The 21308-nt window shown below is 30.1% G+C and overlaps 2 protein-coding genes across 2 annotated transcripts in view; one reads left to right on the top strand and one right to left on the bottom strand.

Annotated features, from left to right (window-relative positions):
* LOC113551415 (kelch-like protein 17) overlaps positions 1-11898 on the top strand; it is a 48800-nt gene extending 36902 nt beyond the window's left edge. The window contains exons 7-12 of the mRNA XM_026953651.1: positions 49-165; positions 6080-6293; positions 6415-6559; positions 7586-7842; positions 8963-9218; positions 10686-11898. Of these exons, the coding sequence (XP_026809452.1) occupies positions 49-165; positions 6080-6293; positions 6415-6559; positions 7586-7842; positions 8963-9218; positions 10686-11001 (1305 nt within the window). The 3' untranslated portion in view covers positions 11002-11898. The remainder of the gene's footprint in view (positions 1-48; positions 166-6079; positions 6294-6414; positions 6560-7585; positions 7843-8962; positions 9219-10685) is intronic.
* Positions 11899-12406: 508 nt separating this feature from the next.
* LOC113551789 (prohibitin-2) lies at positions 12407-18215 on the bottom strand. Its single transcript, XM_026954274.1, has 7 exons — positions 17973-18215; positions 16466-16638; positions 16233-16406; positions 13118-13351; positions 12963-13040; positions 12807-12903; positions 12407-12564 (listed from the first exon to the last, which is right to left on the bottom strand). Exons 1-7 carry the CDS (start codon positions 18094-18096, stop codon positions 12446-12448), a joined length of 999 nt encoding a protein of 332 aa, XP_026810075.1. The 5' UTR covers positions 18097-18215; the 3' UTR covers positions 12407-12445.
* Positions 18216-21308: the final 3093 nt, after the last annotated feature.

Here is a 21308-nt window from a genome sequence, read left to right as displayed (position 1 = left end):
AGACGAAAAAAACTGTATTATAAAACATACTGCTTGTATAATTTTCAGGTCGAAGATTTAGTATCTAACGACAAATTGAATGTTGTGTCCGAAGAGCAGGTTTTTGTGGCTGTCATGGATTGGATCAAACACAATCCCTCCGAACGATCGCAATACATTGCTCAGGTACAATAACAAACTCAAACGACTGAAACACAACTCATATAATATGGCGTGATTCACCAATAATGTTCACTCCCATATTTTTTCATTTAACATTGAATTTATTTTAATTTTAGTTTTATTTGGAAGTTTTTAGTAAACTTTATGACCTTGTTTTCAAATACTTATAGATACTATTTAATAAGTATCCTATGTCAATAAAAGTTCTTTTTATTCAAATGAAAATTATTCTTTTTCGGTAAATTATTCAGACGATGCATAGGTATACATATTTATCTTATTAACTCAAAAACTACGCGTTCAAATTTTAATTTAAATACATCAACATATTCAAAATACCATCTACTTGACAATTTACCGGGTGGTTATTTTAAATTATAATTTTAAAATGATTCTTATGTGAAAAAAAAAATTGGCATCGTCGTAGGACACTAAAATAATATACAAAATCTAAGTACCTATTTAAAAATATGGTCATTTAATATTTTCCAAAAAATCATAATTTGAATAAAATATGTATTATTAAAGAAAAATATGAGGGTATACTTGGTAAATCATCTTTACAACATACATATATTTTTTTATACTAAATTATACTAAATTTATTAAAAATTGTCAAGATTATTTATTTATACATAGGGAATTTTCCATAACATAAACTCTTATAATAACCAAATTTAGGATACTCGGCCCGATTTCATAACTTCATAAGACTACTGATGAGTGATGCACATGTGATACTCGAGCCGTTCGTTGGAAGATCGGTGAAATTAGTAGGGCAGTCATCTTGTTATAAATGTGATCGCCTACTATTAGATTAGACACGTTGATATATAGGTTTCCGATTGCATCAGTTATTATATTATATTATAGCCATGTAGGTGTTACAGATAAAACAATTACCTAGGTACCTAGGTACATTTTTTGTTTACCGTTTATATTTATTCGGCAATAAATAAATAATAACCATTATGGTTATAGCGGTAGCTATACTATTACTGTCAAACGGATCAGGACATTAAAGCAAATATATGTAGGTACCTATATAATATAATTATGTTAACGCTATTACACGACAATAATTATTGATTATCTGGTTCAAATTACGGGACGATGCATTTATTATAAATTTACCACATTTTTTTTTCCACTGACAACCTCGGTGATATGACGGAACGTACCTACCTAGTACCTACGCACAATAATAAGCTTGTATTATATTATATTATACCACGGCATACGGATTGCGGATTCCCGTAAATATGCTACAGTTGCTATTTCATATTTAAGACGCATACCTATTATAAAAATCACGTGTAATGTTACGAAACTGAGTAAAACATTTGATACGACACGTGGCATTAAAAAGACTTCAGTAGTTCAGTTATGTACACTACACATGTATTATGATAATCATTAGGTATATATAAAAGAAGAATAGGCTTTTTTTATGATCCAATTTTGTGACGACACTATTTTTAACTTTTTTCAGAGAGTTGTTCCAAATGCTTTCCTTAGTGACCGATTTTTTATTTTTTTTTTTTTTTTGTCTAGTGGAAGAGGAGTTGTATTTAAATAGATATTACAGGTGTTTAGCGTAAAATTTAATTAATTGAACGATTTTTTTTCAAATAATACTCCTACGAGTAAATCACTTATTATTATTTCCAATTTCATTTTATTTGTAATTTCAGTGATAATAAATATCATTAATTAAGTTAAATTATAAAAATGATTATATAAATTACATGGCTACTCATTGTAAATTATGACGATTTCTAATCATTGAATGGAACACTGATTTTTTTCAAATTACCTAGTTTTATTGGAAAAATATGTCTGTAAACTTAAATTGAAAGAAGAAAAATTAAAGATAAAAAAGACCCGCTCTTAAAAGTATAAAACGAGTAAAAAATAATACAAATCCTCGTTAAGATATTAAAACATAATATTCTATTTACCGTAGATACTACTTGTTATACATAAAAATAATCGTCTATAGAAATTAAAAAGGCGTTAATTCCTAATATCTACTGGCCGTTAAGAATAATGAAAATCACACTATAGCTGGCTAGTAATAAAAAAAAAAAATTGTATTCGTTGTCTGGAAAGCACGGACGAAACCATAATTTTTGTTCAATTGCAATTCAGAGTTCAAACGTCAAACACCACACAAGAGTAAACGGCTGCAGTCTACGAATCGGCCAACATCAATGAAATCGAATACACCGCCGCCGACTCACTGTTGTTATTAATGAAATCATCGGTAACCGTATACTATCATAATCGTAATACAACGATTTCGTGCATTGAAGATACAGCAGTTGACGAGCCGACGACGTACGTAAAATTGCAGTTCTCATTTGAAGCCGTCGGATAGGACGACAGAGATAAGGTACCCCCGAGAAAGATGAGGCACGGAGTCCGGCGATAAGTCACAAACTCGCGTTTTCCGGCATCCCGTGACGATGTGACGAGTTCACACGGGTGTCGCATGCTCGGTTATGGACGGGTTAGACGACCCCCTGTGCATGGCGGCACCCGCCTTTTACAATCGCGCGGACCGACGGCGACACGGTGGCTGTAATTATAAGCGGTATCGGAGTGGACAACGGTGCTACCTTTTTAACGGCACCAATAGCAGTTATAGCAATCGTTACTAATTTACGAGAGATCGACAATTAATCGTTACGTTACAATGCGACCGACTGTTTGGTGGACACGAAACGTCATGGGTAACGGTATACAGTTAGAGCGAGAACGGTACTGCATCGCGCGTACAAAGGTATAACGACAAACGGTATGAAAGTTGGCGGGCGAAGACGCCGGACAACAACGATAAAAACATTAAAAACGTACTAAATCGTTTAACGTCGAGTAAGTTGCCACGAAGCGGTGGCACACTAGGACGCATGTCAAAATAAAAACGTCCCGGTGTACGACGTTTACCTGTCGCGACACGGCCGGCGGAGGCTGACGAACGGCCGAACGCAATCGAAGACGCATACAAATAATACGGTGACCGATAAAGCAGCCGATCGAAATCGCAAATGGTATTATTTAGCGATCGTACAAAATTGCGATGTCGGTGTCGGAGACGTCTCAACAACATATTGTAAAAGTAAAAAAAATAAACAAATCTCGAGTGACATGGATTGCGGGAACACACGACCAATGGTCAAAAATGTCTGACTGCAGTGACACGGCGATACTGAACGAGATCCATATAATGTATCCTGACTGTAGCCGTGATGGTGACGATATAAATATATATATTTATTATGTATCAAAATACTGTGGTGACATCACCGACATCGGGTCACGAACTGTATGTGATGTTTACGTCAATACGTCGTTGATAACAATAATGATAAGCACAACGGAACAATTACGATAAGGTGACCGACCGGCGTTTGCATCACCGGCGAAGACGCGCGATTTCGATGTGATGCTTCGTCCGGTAATAGTGAATTTGACGGGCCGTAGGTATTCATAACGAAACTGATGCGCCACCAATAACACACGAGGCTGACTCATATAATGTATAGATATGTGTGATGCAATGGAAATTACATACCAAGACGTTAGACGAATGGCGAATCGTCGGGCGGCCGTACATTTTACGTACTAAAACGGTATACGGTTTTTGAGTGTACCAAACACTCGTCACTCGATTTACACTAAATAATTTTCAATCATATGTATATCATTTATTTTTTCAATATATATAATAAAACTTTTAAACGGTTATAATCTTCAAAAGACTTAACATTTTTAGTGAAGATATTCTTAACATAATGGCTAAAACTTCGTGAAAATTAGATTTTGTATTGTAACTTTTTCTTTATATCAATGTTTATACTTTAAAATAAAGTAGGTATAGCTAGTTTTAATAAAAAAAATTCGTATGTTTATTAAAAAAAAAATTTCTACTTTTCTATAACTGATTTTCAAAAACACCCCCAAAACTTTTTTATGCGTACGTCCATGATGGCTAGGCTTTCAATTTATATACGAATCGATTTTTTAACACACGAGGAAAGTCGGGCTTTTCAGCTAGTATTATATAAACGATAAAAACAGAATACGAGATATTGCTTTATACCTCCTTGGCCTTAATTCTTCACACATATAATTGCTGTTGCTTCTGTAAGTAAAATCAAAATTATTATCTAGAGGATTGGCATACATACCTCATTGAGATGATTAAAATAAATAAAATCATTTGTATTATCACATAATACATTTTTAAGTATTATATAATTTATAATAAATATAATGTAATGTGTTTAAGATCCCTTTCTTTTATTATTTTTTTTTTTTTGTTGACAATATTTCTAAAACCTAATCTGTTACTGAAGCTACAGTTACTGAATAATATGATTATATAATGTTTATTATTTATATTTTTTTTGTTTAAAAATGTTTAAGATGTATTAATAAAATAATAAGAGGATGTCAGCGCACTATATCTATTTGTTTTCGCTCTTCGAACCACGTACAACAAACTATATGTTTTCAGCAGAACCAATCATGTATTAATAGCTTTAATATTAAAATAATTGTTTGATCTAGATATTATTATACATTTTACCCAAAATTCAAAGATAAGGAAATTATCTGTAAATATAGTGTTAGGTTTCTTTTACAATATTTCAATTTTTATGCAAGTTAAGTTATGAGTACCTATATTTAAAATATTACAATTTAAAAATGCCCATTATGCCTCAGTAAAATTAAAATATAATAAAAACATAGACTTATATGTTCTTAGTTTTAAATTTTAAATTATTTATCCAATATGACATATATAAATATATTAATAAATGTGCTAATAATACGCAAATTTGCTTTGTTGCGCGTGCAGTATTATCGTTATTTCATCCATGAGTGGCTATTTAGTATTTTCTTTTGGATTTTAATTAGAATTTTTTCCTTATTGTTTTTTTTTATATATATGTAGGTATGTGTCTTATAGTTAGGGCCCTGTAGGTCATCTTATTTTTGTTTGACACAAAAATTGTTTTATGGTCCATGACATTATGGACAAAACCAATTATATTCTCCGCCCAAAAAATAAAAAAAAAATTAAAAAATAATAATGTATGATAAATTATATAAATAAAACCAATATTGGTTGACAGTTGTTCGACGATGTCAACCAGGCGGAAATTATTGGTATTTGTAATTTTAACTCATAACTTCTTATAGTTATATTAATAACTTATTACTGTCATGATAAATTAGTCAGTAGCCTTAAGACATATACATGTACTAATGTATCTACATGCAGTGTGGATACAGTTAGTTTTTTTTTTTATTTGGTATTGTAATTAATTTTGCTGTATCTATATGGATGTTAAGGACGTTAAGGTCCTGTCATTCCTGTAAATAGGCACATTTTACATGCTGTAATCTAAAAAAGGAACGTGAGGATGATAACTCTTAAAGATATCTCCAGATAAGTCTTACTCACTGGTCTAAATAATACTGAAAATATATCAATAAAAAGTTGCATAAACATAATATTGTAATCTGTAAAAATAGTTTAAGGGCGGAGATTCTGATTAGACATAAATTTGTTTAAATTTACCCCCCCTCCCCTATAGAAAAGCCTATAAATATCTCAAGTGGTATTTGGTATTAATATGTCATTGCAGATAAGTGATACAACATATTATAATCATATAATCATATAAATCTGCAGTAATCGTGTGTAATACGCACTACGATGACTACGGTGTCCTGCAGCAATGAGACAAATAATTAATTATTACATATAATATTGATTATTGAGCCTTAAAATCTAGTAACTTGCTAGTTATAGGTTTCTAATGTAACTATATTATGAGAATTTCTATAGGTAATAAAAAATATACTCGTATATATAACGCCTAGAATGTCTTGCGTATTGCAGCTTTTGGGACACGTGCGACTAGCCCAAATGTCAAAGATGTTCCTGTTGAACGTAGTCGAAACGGAACCATTGGTGCGCAGTGAACCTAGTTGCAAGGACCTGTTGTTAGGTGCCATGAAGTACCATTTGTTGCCAGACCAAAGGTCTGATTTTGCTAGTAAGCAGACCGAACAAAGGAGCCCGGATGGACTTATGCCGTACATATTTGCCATTGGTGAGCATATGATTCATAATATTTATACATTCGTACCTGCAGTCTAATTAATAATATATTGTTTTATGCGTTATTTTATAATTATAATCGAATATTTTATTTTATGGTTAAATTTCAAAAGGAGGAGGTAGCTTGTTCACTATACACAGCGCCGGTGAGTGTTATAACCCTAGACACGACCGTTGGCTGCCGATCGCGCCCATGTCCAAATGTCGAAGTCGTGCGGGTATCGTGTCTTTGGGCAAATTGATCTACGCTATCGGAGGGTAAATATACTGTTGTATTATTATTATATCATCTATCCATACCAAATTCCTGTACCCTATATAGGTGTATGCAATCATACTGGCACTGGTGTACTAAGCTACCTATATATTTAGTAAAAAATGTTTAGCCAGGTGCCCAGATGTATATGTATGAACGGACAAGGCCGTAACTGAAAAAAAAATTCGGGAGAAGGGAGGGACGGACCCCTAGACCCTCCCCCCAGTTACAGCCTTGTGAATGGGTCTAAGTTACTTATAGGATGGATATATAAATACATAATATTATATGACGTTATATTTATATTTTTTCAAAAAAAATTAATTTATACCATACAGTAAAATTAGTATAGTATTTACATAATTTTACATATTTCAAATACGTAGATATAGCTGTATATTAAAATTACACTTGATTCAACCTAACGAGTATTATTTAAATAATATGCCCACATTATTTATATGGTTTATAGTAGTTTATACTTTAAATTATAATATTATACGTCATATAATATGTTTAATTTAATATACATAATATATTTTATATATAATTCATGCATCATATGTTGCAAATAACAATGATGATAAAAATAAGAATTTAATAAAAAAAATTATGTTAATACATTGTTTTTTAAAATTATATAATTTAAATATTATTATATAGTGGACGTATTTCATTTTTCATTTTTCGAAATTTTTCCTTTATAATACTATACTATATATTATAAAGGGCACTGGATAGTAGTTCTTTGTTGCACCAACTCAATATTTGACTTTGCTGTTTCTGCAGCCTGGTTATTTAATATTCACGCAGGAAACCAATTTCGATTAGGTACTTCCCGTCTTCCTAGTTACCTTCAGTTCAATTCAAAATCATATTATATTGAACGATTAAATGTGCCATGTATATATATAAATATACATAATATTAAATAATATATCAAATGATTACCCTTTATACTATAACTTCGAACCCTTCGATATTATATTATTCATCGTGTATATATATATAAATATATTATATTTTAGATACGATGGCATAGTGGACCTTTCTTCGGCTGAGTGCTACGACCCAAACTGCAATAAGTGGTCGGCGGTCACGTCACTAGGCACGAAGAGGAGTTGTTTGGGAATTAGCGCTAACCATGGATTGCTGTATGTTTGCGGTGGTTTTGATGGCGCATCCTGCCTGAGCAGTGTGGAACGATACGACCCACTAACCGGCGTTTGGTCATCGTGTCCTAGCATGACCACCCGTCGGCGGTATTGCCGCGTATCCGTCGTTGGTAAGATTAATAAGTTAAGGTCTTACAAGATTTTATTATTTTAAGATACGTGTATATACAATAAACATTATACATTTATGTAATAAGTTCCGATACCGGTACCTATGAAGTCGCAGCTTACTCGTCAGTCATAAAATCTTAACCCAATAGTATAAAATTATATGGTCTGTTATTAGCACTCATCGTATGTGACACTGACATGACCATGACGTGCAAAAACCTCTAATTTAATTTCTGTTACCTATGTAACAATATTATATTAATATAACAATAATATACGTAAACGAGGGAACTTTTTTTTTTTTAATATAATTTTATAGTCTGTAAATAGGTAGGTTATAGCCAAAAGGTAAACTTGATATTTATATCATATACTCACTTTATACCTGACCATTAATCTTGTACGTTATGTAAATTTATAAATATAAAAGGTATCTGCAGTGTAGATTCTATATTTAAAAATTTATAGTTACATGTTATCTATACTATTTTCAAGGATCATCGTCTTCAAAGAAAAAAATAACATGAAATATTATTAAACTCAATAGGTACCTTAGGGTTAGGGCAGTGGTTTTCAAACTTTTATTATACACTGCACACTGACCTTTTTTTTAGATAAAAAAAATTTGAATTAATTATAATTATTTATATATTTAATAAGAAATGTGTGATTGATGGGCTAACAAATATTTTTAATTCTTGGATAAATAGTTGACAAATATTTGCATTTTCTTATATCACATTTCAATGCAATCGGTAATTTATGGAAAAACCGCGGCACCCAGTTTGACAACCACTGGGTTAGGGGTTAGATACGCGACTGCAACTACTAAAATATGATATTTATGAAATACACATGATTAATAAGTGATAATTAGATAGATAGGTGCATAAAACATATTATACTTAATGTAATACCGCTATTTCTAATTTATAACTGCTATAGTTCTCTAGTGAATATATCACATAATATGACACTATTGGACATTTAATCTCGTCAACTATAACTTTACTATCTCAAATTTTCCCATGTCAACTTTTCCATTTTATTTAGTCAATCAAATATCTATAATTTGTCAATGTATACCCAATACCTATTCGTTTTGTGGTCACTCTCTAGACAACTGTCTGTATGCTTTGGGAGGCTTTGATTCGACCAACTACCAGTCAACAGTGGAGAGGTATGATCCCAGAATGAGCAAGTGGATGACCGTGCCGGCCATGAGCAGCAGGCGTAGTAGCTGCGCCGTAGCCACGTTGGACGATATGCTTTATTGCGTGGGTGGCAACGACGGAACAATGTGCATGTCGAGCGGCGAACGGTTGAATGTCAGGCGGAATGCTTGGGAGCCCATAGCTACCATGCAGTGTCGCAGGTAACTTAACATCCGAGAAACTAAGAAAGTATTTTCTCAGTTTATCAGTTTCTATGATGTATTTCAAATGAAGTCTAGGGAGTTGGTATAATTTATTTCTACCCTTAACGTGCATTACAATAACAGACATATGTACTTTTTAATTATATCTATGCATACTTCGTACCTACTTAGTTTAAAATCCACCTATTCTTAAACTCACATGGTCAAATAATGACTTTTTCTGCTATTTTTACGTTGTTATTTCAAAAATAACTATTTAACATATGTATGTTGGAGCCTAGGAGTGAATATGTTATACACGTAATCTTAAAACTTCAATTTTAATAAATTAATAACGAACTAATAAAATGTATGCAGGTATCCCAAACTACATATCTTGAATACAGTAACAGTAAAAAACAAACAACAAAAAGCTAAGCATTATTTAATTTTTTGTATTATAAAAACTAAACCAAATACGAAATAGAAAATTAAATGATACCTAATATCTTCTAAAAAAGTCGATACTTAATTCAAGGAATCTAGTTGAGTACTAAGATAAAACGTGGACTTCTTGATTAAATAGCGTTTGGAGTATAGGTGTTGGGTTATTTATTAAGGAGTAAAATGTAAGCAATTAAATTTACACGTTGTAATATGACTGTGGTGGCAGTTAATGTCGTAACCTAACATGTGTCGAAGAGCACAATTAATACAAAGTATACAAGTACATTTCGCCATAAAAATAGTACTTCTTATACAAACCTTGTCGCTCACTTCTACCACCGGTAATGGTTAAATTTCTAAAAAATAAAATACCCTTCTTAAACGATGTCAAAATATAAAATCATCAACTAAAAATTTAAAACGTCTACTCCTACAGTTCAGCAATTGACTTTTGATCACATTAGAGTGGTTATTTAGTTTCCTTTATTTTAAGTTGATTTAAAAACGGAGCCAAGTCATTTTCCAGGGTTCAAACTACAAACTATACCTCTCCATAGGTACCACGATTTCTGAACTATACATTATAGTATATCTATATATATACTAGACATGGCTACAGTCCGTTTTAAGTTGAACATATTTTAGTTCCCAAGCGGTTTAAGCGGATTTATCCTAATAGCCATCATAAGTCCTGTACGGAACGAACGTTACACGATTTGGCACTTTATAGCCCGGACGCCTGGTCGTAAAACCGGCTATGTAACAACACTAATAACGTTTCGACGGCCGAATAGTTGTTGAATAGGGGCATTTTTTTGTTTATACTACACTTTATCGGACTTGTTTTTCGTCTATAGTTACCTGCTGAATCGCTATCATTCGAAGTTCGACCCACTAATATTGCATTACGATCACGTCAATTATTGACGTGTGCCCATACGCGACTAAATTATTACCTATAACACCATTCGACCACCACCACCACCACAACAACAACAGGTACAACGATATAATGCGTACGGTTGTCGTGTATTGCAGGGCCACCCACGACATGGTCGAACTGGACGGCGGGCTGCTGGTGCTCGGCGGCAACGACAGCAATTCGAGTCTGCACTCGACCGAGCGGTACGATCCGCGGATCAACCGGTGGACCATGTCGACGCCGATGCCGACGCGCCGGAGCTCGGTGGGCGCCGCTCTCCTGTACTGCTTCAACATGGACGGCAAGCTGACGACGGCCGCCACCGCCGGCGCCGCCATCCTCAGCGGAGGCGTTGCGATGGTGACCACCGCCGGTTCCGGCACGGCGTCCGTCACCAGTTCGCCGTACAAGTCCACGGCCACGTCTGTATGATTGCCGTGGTCGACCACCAGCGGTTGGCGGTCGAACAACAGCAGCGATTCCGAACGTTCTCACTCGTTGCCAAACTGACCAGCGAACGTTTACGTCGCGCCCGTCGAAACACCAGAAACCTTTTCAATTGTCTGGCAGCTGCTGTTTGCAGAACGAAAACGTTCACGACATCTGCACACGCTGCGTATTTGCCGAACGATGGAAATCGCCGCGGTGTATTCAAAGATATTAATTATTAAGTATATTCTCGCGAACGACGAATTAGTCGGTATCTATTCGCATTTTCCGAGTTCCACTTATTCTCTCTTTCTCTCTCTATTTGCTTGCTGTCGATATCGTCTACGATTGTGTTGATATAATCTATTAGTCTATTTATCGGTACGGTATATCGCAGCATCCGGCGTTATAAATAATATGACTGGACCTGGAGCAATGGTGCGGTTTATCGCTCGTTCGCTTTTGAACAATAATAAATTTATCGAATATGATACTATAAATTCATTAATATGACGCATAACATATATATTATTTATACCTAAAAAAAAATTTATTTCGGACGGACATTCAAATTACCATTTTATTTGGGGGACCAAAATGCTCATCCAATGTAAATTACGCATACGATTTCTTAACGCCGTACCTATAATAAATACCTACTTAATGTTGATTTTTATTGGTTCCTAATTAATTTACCTTTTTTTGTTATTATTATTATTTAAGCACATTTTTATATTATATATATACCAGCAGATTTAACGCGTGTCCTTTTATATTATTATTACATATACATACATAAATATTTGGCTTGTCTATATGTTTGTTTTAGCGTTTTTGTTATATACGTTTGTACCAATTATTAAACTTTTTACTGTGATGGATAATAATTATAAATTTGTATATTTCTCACCTGTACTATTATCACTTCAGATTTGAGCTATATATACATATTTTTTTTTATAATAGAATAAACCTTGTGATAATAGTCTTTTAAAAAGTTTTATTTTGGTTGATTTCATTTTGTGTCAAATACTTGTTTGTCCTGTTTGAAATTTTCAGTTGTAATATAAACATAGCAGATGTCAAGTCAAGTATGTGGAATTTGGATGAAACCTAAGCAATAACACTTATGGAATTTAAACTGTTAAGCTTCACTATCAAATAATGAATACTTCTATGAGTTAAATTAAAATAATAAAATGTATTACTATACAAATATTTAACATTAAATAAAATGTATGGTAATTTTCTGTTCATTTTAGTATGATATTTTAAGTGATATGGACAAATTTTAAATAATACATCAAGGATCTAGAACACTAAGTCCATTTATTTAATATATCTTAAAATAAAAATATAATGAATTACTCATTTGTCTTTATACAGAAATACATTAAAATTTTAAAATACCAAATAGAATAGAGAGCGAAAATAAAATTCATCTTTATTATAATTTATTTGGTTTAATTAAGTTGGTTACAGTTTTGTTCGCAATACTACCAACAGTTTCATTGGATTGAACTTTAATTTTGGTCTCATAATTCGATACTATGCTATATGATCCGCCTAAAATAATCACAAAAAACGTCACCCAAGAAATGTTTTCAATATACTATTTTTTATTAGTTTTAAATTTATACACTTCTAGCAAAGTATATATTACACATAAAAAAAAATTAATTTAACAGAACCACATTATACTGAATTTAAGATGATACTATACAAAGTTGTGTATGGAATATATTAAAGCAGTTCACATAATAATTTCGTACTACAGGAGATATAAATGCACCCAGTTTACTTCTTACTTTTCAATTTGTCACTTTGTTCATCAAATGAGGGATCACTTATGTTCAACATGAGTCCGTTTCCACTGAGGAATACTTTGTTTTGTGAAGTGGCAATCTAAACAACAAGTAGATTATTAATTAAATATATTCTTAAAATTATTGGTCTTATTATACCGTTCTAGAAATATTTTGTGCTGCCCTGATCTTACGAAGTTTTAAATAACCAGGATTTCTACCAACAGCTTCTCCTAAGTAGATATTTCAGTTAAGGCAAAGTCACATCATACGTAATATTATGGTACTATAAATATATAATAATAAAAGGATATCATTTTTGCTGCTTCAGCTTCTCCCTCAGCTTGTAAAATTTTTTGTTGACGTTCTTGTTTAGCTCTTTCAACAAAGAACACAGCACGCTGCGCTTCTTGATGTGCTACTTGTTTTGCCTCTACAGCTGCAGTATACTCTTTACCAAAACTCAGTTCAGTAATAGAAACATCATCCAAAATGATATTGAAATCACGAGCCCGATCAACAAGTTGTTTCCTAATTAGCAGAGAAACCTATATGTAAAAATAAAAATATTAGTTCATTTTTAATGCTCATATATTATGAGCCAAAAAAAATACAAAATGTAACACAAAAAATTGTTTAAATTACAATAATTTGAAATTAATAAATAAATTAACAATAATATTTACTTAATTTTATTCAAAAATGATTTTAATTTAAATATTTATACAAGTAATATATAATTTCATAAGATAGGTAGATTATTATTTTATAACTTCAGACAAGAAAATATTACGATTTTTAAATTAATAAATATAGGTATAAAATAATATATGGTATTCTTGTTGTAGTGCTTCGCCCTGCCAGTACACCTCATAAAATTTATCATCCCGCCATAAATAAAATAAATTATATTTATTGTTAATAATAAAAGGTTAAAAAATAAATGTACCTATTATACTTGTAAATTAAAAAAAATATATATATAAATGTATAAGTAAAGGTATAGTATTTATTTTATCATAATTAGAATTGAGGCCAAACTCAGATATATTTTTTAAAATAGTTTCAAATGTATCTTGTTTTCCACATAAATTCTGTCAAGTACGATTCCGGAAAATTTTTTTTGTTCCACGACGCTTTTCATATTGCCATTTAGCAGAACCCCACAACATCTCGATGTCTTGGGTGTGTACCCCCTATGTCCGGATCAACAAAATTGTAACTATGGTTAACAGTATTGTAATGGAATCCCGCTTGCTTTAAATTATTGTAAGCTTTCCAACAATTTGAAAATATTATTGAGCCTGATCTTATATATTTTTGATTGTAGGTCCATCCATCACGAGCTAAATACGATAATTGTAGGAACAATAACAGCATACTGTATGGCGGCGTGATAACAAACAAAAGTGGCGGAGCGATACATTTTATGAGGCGTACTGGCGGGGCAATATTAAACAAGTACTTTTAAAGTGATCATAATATTACAAATGTATAGAATAAAGTCACTATATACATTGTAAGTTTAAATTTTTAATTATCAAACTAAAAAAATTTGAAAATAGTAACTACAAAAATTAAAATAGATTTAAAAAAAAATTAAATTAAAATATATTAAATATTGCTATACATTATCCAACAAGAGAACACTACTAAGAGTTAAAATATGTGGAATGATGGCTCGTTAAGATCTCGTGTTTCTGTTTTTAGCATACTTAGCTGCCCATTATTTTTAACCATAGGCAGCAGTGTCGTGCCTAGGTGAGCGTGCACTGGGCACCAAAAGCTTTTTTTTATCCTAATATTACTGAAAGTTAACAATATTAATTTGTATTATTTTCACGTTCAACATTTACAGTCTCTACAGCATGATAATAGGTGATTATGCACTGTCTCAAGAAGCTATAAGTGTTCACGTTATATTGCATTAATGCAGAAGTTACATGGATACCTAATTATTTTTCATTAACAATTATTTAAAGGTAATTAATTTTTATGTAAAACAAATTTGATTTTTAAATAAATAATATCGGTTTAATGAGAAGTATCTTCAATTATATTGATTATTTCTTTCCTAATTTCTCACAATATCATGTATTTAAATAGCATGTTTATACTTTAATACTTATAAATAAGGAGTGGATGTTTATGCATTTATTATATTTTTTAATAACATCTAGATTAATGCGGAGTAAGATAGAAATTTGTTTCATCACTCAAAATTTATCAATTTAATTTTGCATATTTTTGCATATTTGTTCGATTTTTACTTGTTTGATCATATTTCTATATTCATCATGCTTTTAATACATATTTGAAGTTTTTCGTATTATATTAACGGACTCGGCACAACTAATATTAATAGATAAAACTGTTTCGCCGCTGTAGGCCTAATTGGCCTATATGTAATATTCGTGCCAACCGGGAATAGCTGATTTTCGCTCATATCGGTACTTGGTTTCTAATATATATTATATACCCATATATATTATTTACAGATTAACAAAAAAATTCAACAGCAGTTTGCAAATATCTTTTTTAATTTTTAATTTTAATAATAATAAATTTCATTTTATTTTTTAAATTATTAATAATGTATTATTTTAAATTTTTCATAAACAAAAAATATGTTATTGATGCATATTTTTAATAAATTCTAAGCATATTTTTTTACTTTATAGTGCATAATTGCATGCATATTATTAAATTTTTTAGAACATTAACATCTGCTCTCTACCAAGGCTAGGATTTATATGCAGCAGCATGTTTTTGCATATTTTGAATAAAATGCATATTATTGCATATTTCGATTATAATAATGCAAAATATGCATATTTTATAGTACATTTCATATTTAATTATAGCCTTGCGCTGATTAAAGTATAAAACTTTGTTTTTTTATCAAACATAAATTTTATTTTTATAAATACAATTTTATGGTACAATAGGTATACGATTAAATCTTTAGTCAATATAAATCAATACTACGATCCAATCACCGATCATTTATATTCGAAAATTTAAAAAAATATATGGTCCTAGCATGTAACACACGTATTTATTTCCACTATTGAATGTGAATTATAAATTTTATTTTATTTCTCGATTATACTATATTAAGACAAACAGCCAATCACTGAAGTATTACAATAAATAAATAGTTTTTTTGTAACTAAATTTTTGTTTTTATCTTATAAAAATTTAAATGCATATTTTACAATTTTTTATTGCATACAAATCCTAGCCCTGATGATTATGCTAGACACAGCACTGATTGGCAGCGCTACTAGTGTCACTGATTACAACCAGTCTGGTTAAGGGCATTTAGCAGGGTGTTATGCAGATTAGTTCCCTTGCTAAACAAAGTATTTCTTAGAGTATAATTATTAATTAAAATATAATAAAAATAATTTGTAATATATTTAATACCTGCTGTCTTTGTGTAATTAGTTGTGACGCATTGTATTTGGCAACCACTGATTTTAAAACTTCATTGCAAATCGAAGGCAGAACTTTTTCATCATAATCAATACCTAAATGTTGGTACATATCTGGTAATTTAATGGCATCTGGTCGGGATAATACACGAAGTGAAATGTTGACCTGATAAAAAACCCATGTATAAAAACAATATAACCAGTATATTATGATTACAATTTTACCATTTGTAAATCTTTGGAACCTGTAGGTGAAGAGATTTTTCTTGGTCTTGACCTAATATCAAAGATGACTGGGTATTGGAACCATGGAAGACGAAAATGCAATCCTTCAGGGTAGACTTCTCTTTGTATGCCCCCAATACGATTGAACATAATAGCACGATGACCACCTTCAACTATAAAAATAATATAGGTAAAAATTAATTTTTTTATCTTAAACAAATAGGTATACATGTGAAAATTCTAGAAATAAAACAAAACTTGGGAAACAAAACCAACTTAGTCTAAAAACATTAATTATATTGTTAATTTTATAGTAAAGGGGTTGTATTATATAATAATTAATTTCATATCAAAGATGTTTTTACATAATATAATGATATAATATAGAAGCATCCTAAGTATATTTCACCTATACAAGACATTGAAAACCTGACATTATGTTTTTGACTTTTTTTAAAAAATGTTTATAGTTTTTGATAATTTACAAAAAAAAAACGATCATTTATGCTAATTATTATGCAATTTATAATATTCAATAATTTTTAAAACATATTGATTTTAGTATTATTTATTAATAGTTTAGTGATTTACAAAAAATCTTGGTACATATATATTATAATATGTGTAATTACCAAAAATTAATGTATTAAAACATTATGATATTCAGAACCAGATCTAGCATATTAAGAAAAAGTATAAAATTAGCATAGTTATAAAATTTAACTGTTAATCAATCCACTTATTATTTGGCAATTTCGTCCTAGACTAAAACTTACGGGGCAAGTGCTCCGGTTTACTTCCCCTTAGTAGATCTGGCTATGACGATGCCACACTATTGTGCAATAATAATACATTATATACCTACTAACAACCAACTATTTAAAATAAAATAAATTTAAATCTCAACATGTCCAAAACTGTAAACGCCCCTTTTGGACACAACTCTTTACCAAACAAGCAAATCCTTAACTTTTAAAATTTAATAAATATAATTAAGTTGTATGAAACTGTAACTAATGGCCCTTGTTGCCGAGTTGTAATAAAGATCAATAACAAAATAAATAAATGTCATTTTTTTTATGCCACATAGAAATAGGAATGACTGACGTATTTAATTTTTTTAACAATTTCAGTGCTTAAAAAGGAAATATTTTAGCAAAAAATTTAAAAATGGTATTTTTGTAAATACATACAAAAAATAGCTTTAAATAAATAAAAATGAATGTATGTAACATGTTTATAAATAATATATATTTATTAAGAATATCATAATTATAAGATTAACGAATATATGATTATATATATTATGTACATCTGAAATATATAATAAAGTATGAACTTCTAATAGCCAGAAATCAAGAAATATAGTCATAATTGCTGAACGATTAAAACTGACATCACATTAATAAAAAGTATATTACATAAATAATCAAAATGGGGTAGTTCATAAAATACATTCATAAATGTTAATATTTGAATAAACTAAAATCTGTCAATATAATGTTACCTGTGAACATGGAATTCGCCAAACCATAGCCAACGAGTCCAACACCAGCGACAAGTTTCATGCCCAAACTCAAGCCTTTAGCAGCTCCCATTTTGTTAACAAAGTCGTTCATTTTGTTGTCCATACTTAGATTTTTTATAATTTATTGCCTAACTAGTAAAATGTAATAAAAAAAATTCAGAAAACGAAAAAATGTAGCTAAATATCATCTAGTAGTCTGAAGAAAACGAAAATTTTTCATTATCACATCAGTCATAACCTCAAAACCACCGGTATTGATGGTACGCAGTGGTTCATAAAATAGTAACATGATATATCTTTAATCGTGGTATAGAGCATACCATCGATTGATTAAATATTTAAATATTTATAATATCAGCATCGTTTGATCCCCTGATAAGAGTTATAAAATTGTTGGTGTAGAACTGTAGATTGTAGGCAGGGCTGTATTTAGCACATAGGCACTATAGGCACTGTGCTTAGAGCCAAACAAAAATAAAATGTATGGCTACGATTTTTATTTGTTACAATTATCTTGTTTTAAATTTAAATACGAGGGATAAAGAAATATTCAAATTGGTGTAAAATAAGTTGTTTTATATGGTTTTTAACTATTTAATTTTCTATATAATCGGAGACTTGGAGTAAAATGAATTGTTTTTAAGATTTGTTAAAATTATTACCATATCAAAGTTTAGATTTTATTTTATTTTTTATTTTTAAAGGACTAACACCGAAATTCAATCCTTCCTCCCCTAAACAGATGGTTTTACACATATAAAGCCATTTAAATACTGGATATCACAGGGCCATAAAGCGCATAGGAATTAAAGGCTCTGTGCCTAGGGTCAAGGCTGCATAATTACATATTATATAATTAGTACATTTTAAAGTAATCTATTGGCTTTATATGAAAATGCTTATAATATTCAGCGATATAATCCGTATCTGTCACCAGGATTTTACTCGCATAGGTAAAAACAATTTCACTCACCCAAACGGTACAAATGATAGTCGCCTAAACGGACTATTATTTTTTTTTGGTCAAAATTATTGCCTTCACCCAAACGACTACCGCCCATTATAAGATACAAAAATAAAATGAAATGTTGTTGTTTGCTAAGGTGGAGTAGTTTTGTTTTTTCAAATAAACGCAATTGCCACTGAACGGTATTGTAAACATTTTAAAAGTACTCATAAAATACAAATTACGTATTAAATATTATATGGTGTAATTAAGCATACGAATATTTAATTTTTAATCATATTTGTGGTTGTAATCAGATCTCAATCCTGCAATTCACTATTTTTCTTCTATAACGAAAAAACAAAGATAATTATATATATTTTGAAAATTTTTGCAAAAATCCATACAAATTATAATATGTGTATTAAATATTGGTAAAGAAAATTATCAACAAATCCAAATAAGTGAAGCTACGTTGAGTGTTGACGTATGTCCAAAATTCTTAGTTGTCATATTATTTAATTATACACGTCATAAAAATATTTCATTTTCATGATTCTATTTTTCTAGTATCATATTTTAATAATATGGTATAAATAGTAATAACAAATGGTAATACATTTTAATACTTTTCATTTTCATTTTTTCAATATTAAAATTATGTATTTATTGTACCATATATCATATTTTTATAAATTGCATTGTGGAAAGGATATTTTCTTACTCGCCATACTTTTGTCAAGACATTTTTAGGACGTAATATATCAATAGCATGCTCAGCCGTGGATTGACTAAAATATCCAGCCCGGGAAATTACTATGATTGGCTCACCAATTACCAAGTACTTCGACCCAGAGTTATAATACGACTATCGGCCCACCGGGACAATGATCACCAATCATTCCCTTTTATTCTTTAATAATGGATTTATTGAAATTCGGATACTTAGAATTTTGAAGTATATTCCAAAATCAAATACTTGTTTATTCCATTTAAAGAGTTTTCTACTGCAAATATATAATTATATTGAACGAAAAGTGCTTTTAGTAAGTAGGTAATGTAAAATGTAAAGCATATCATTTTTTTTTTTTAATTTTAATTATTAGTGTCTAATTATTAGTCCTTAAAAATTGTTTCATTTAAAATAGATATAATATTTAGTCTAGTACTTACTATTAAAGTATTAAATTTCATTATTCAGAAACGAGTGGTTCGTGTACCTACTACCAGTGCTACCTATTGATCTATTTACATCAACAATTAAAAAAAACCTCATTTACCGAGTAACTAGTTAAAAAAAAGTAAGTTGGAATCAATGCAGGACAATTAAATTACATGCAAAATCTAAATATTTGGAAATATCTTTAAGTATACTTTCAAAAATCAGAATATAAAAAATAATTAAAGGACAAGGTGGACAAGTAAGTAATTCTGCTGTATATTAATATATAAGAGTGTCCTAAACTGGCTATACTATATTTCATACATTCATAGTAATGAGATTTCTCCGTATTTATTTTAGTCTTAGAATTTGAGAAATATTTTGCAAATCGTGAATGTACATTTTTTTCTTGGTTTGAAGTTCTAAGTCAAAGTCGTCAAATAAGATATTTTTTTAAATTTTTAAAGAAAAATTGTTTTATTCGACTTAATTGAGTTCCGCTTTTATGTTATTAATTTAAAATCGTTTATTTTAGATTTAAAAAGTTTTTGAACATATTTTCAAACGCATATGATAAAGTTAACTAAAAAGTAAAAATTAAAGCAGATGGTATTCACCAAATATTTAACCATAAACAACTGTTAAAATACATATTTAAAATATCGTACGACGGGTTTATGTGAAGTATTATATAATGAATATAAACCAAAAACTTATTTTAAATAATAATAAAGAGATAAAGAAAGATATACAGTTAGTGAAAAAAAAATGAGTTAACCATATTTTATATATTTTTTCTGTTAATATATAATAAATTTAATAACCAAATTAGCTTCAAGGATTTATCGTTATGAAACGTTATTTTGATTAAAATTGCCAATATAATATAATTAAATTAGTTATAAAAAGCTATTTAACGTACAAGATGAAGTTTTTAATTTTTTTAATTTTTTGGGGAATATACAGTGAAATTGCAGAATTTAAATCAATTTTAACTAATGCAAAAAGAAAAAAAGCAATGGAATATTTTTGTAACAATTCTTTCTGGAAGCTAAATATTTTATCAAAAAAAATTATTATAGACAATGAATTAAAAACTGTGGATTACAGCGAACTATGTAACAACGTATCCACATTTTCTACTGATGATGATAACTTCGAGACAGTCGATAAATTTAACGAATCAATGTTACCTATTTCCATGTAT

This window comes from Rhopalosiphum maidis, chromosome 2 (genome assembly GCF_003676215.2).
Source record: "Rhopalosiphum maidis isolate BTI-1 chromosome 2, ASM367621v3, whole genome shotgun sequence".
NCBI classification, from domain to species: Eukaryota; Metazoa; Arthropoda; class Insecta; order Hemiptera; family Aphididae; genus Rhopalosiphum; species Rhopalosiphum maidis.
This window is presented reverse-complemented; position numbering and strand designations above follow the sequence as displayed.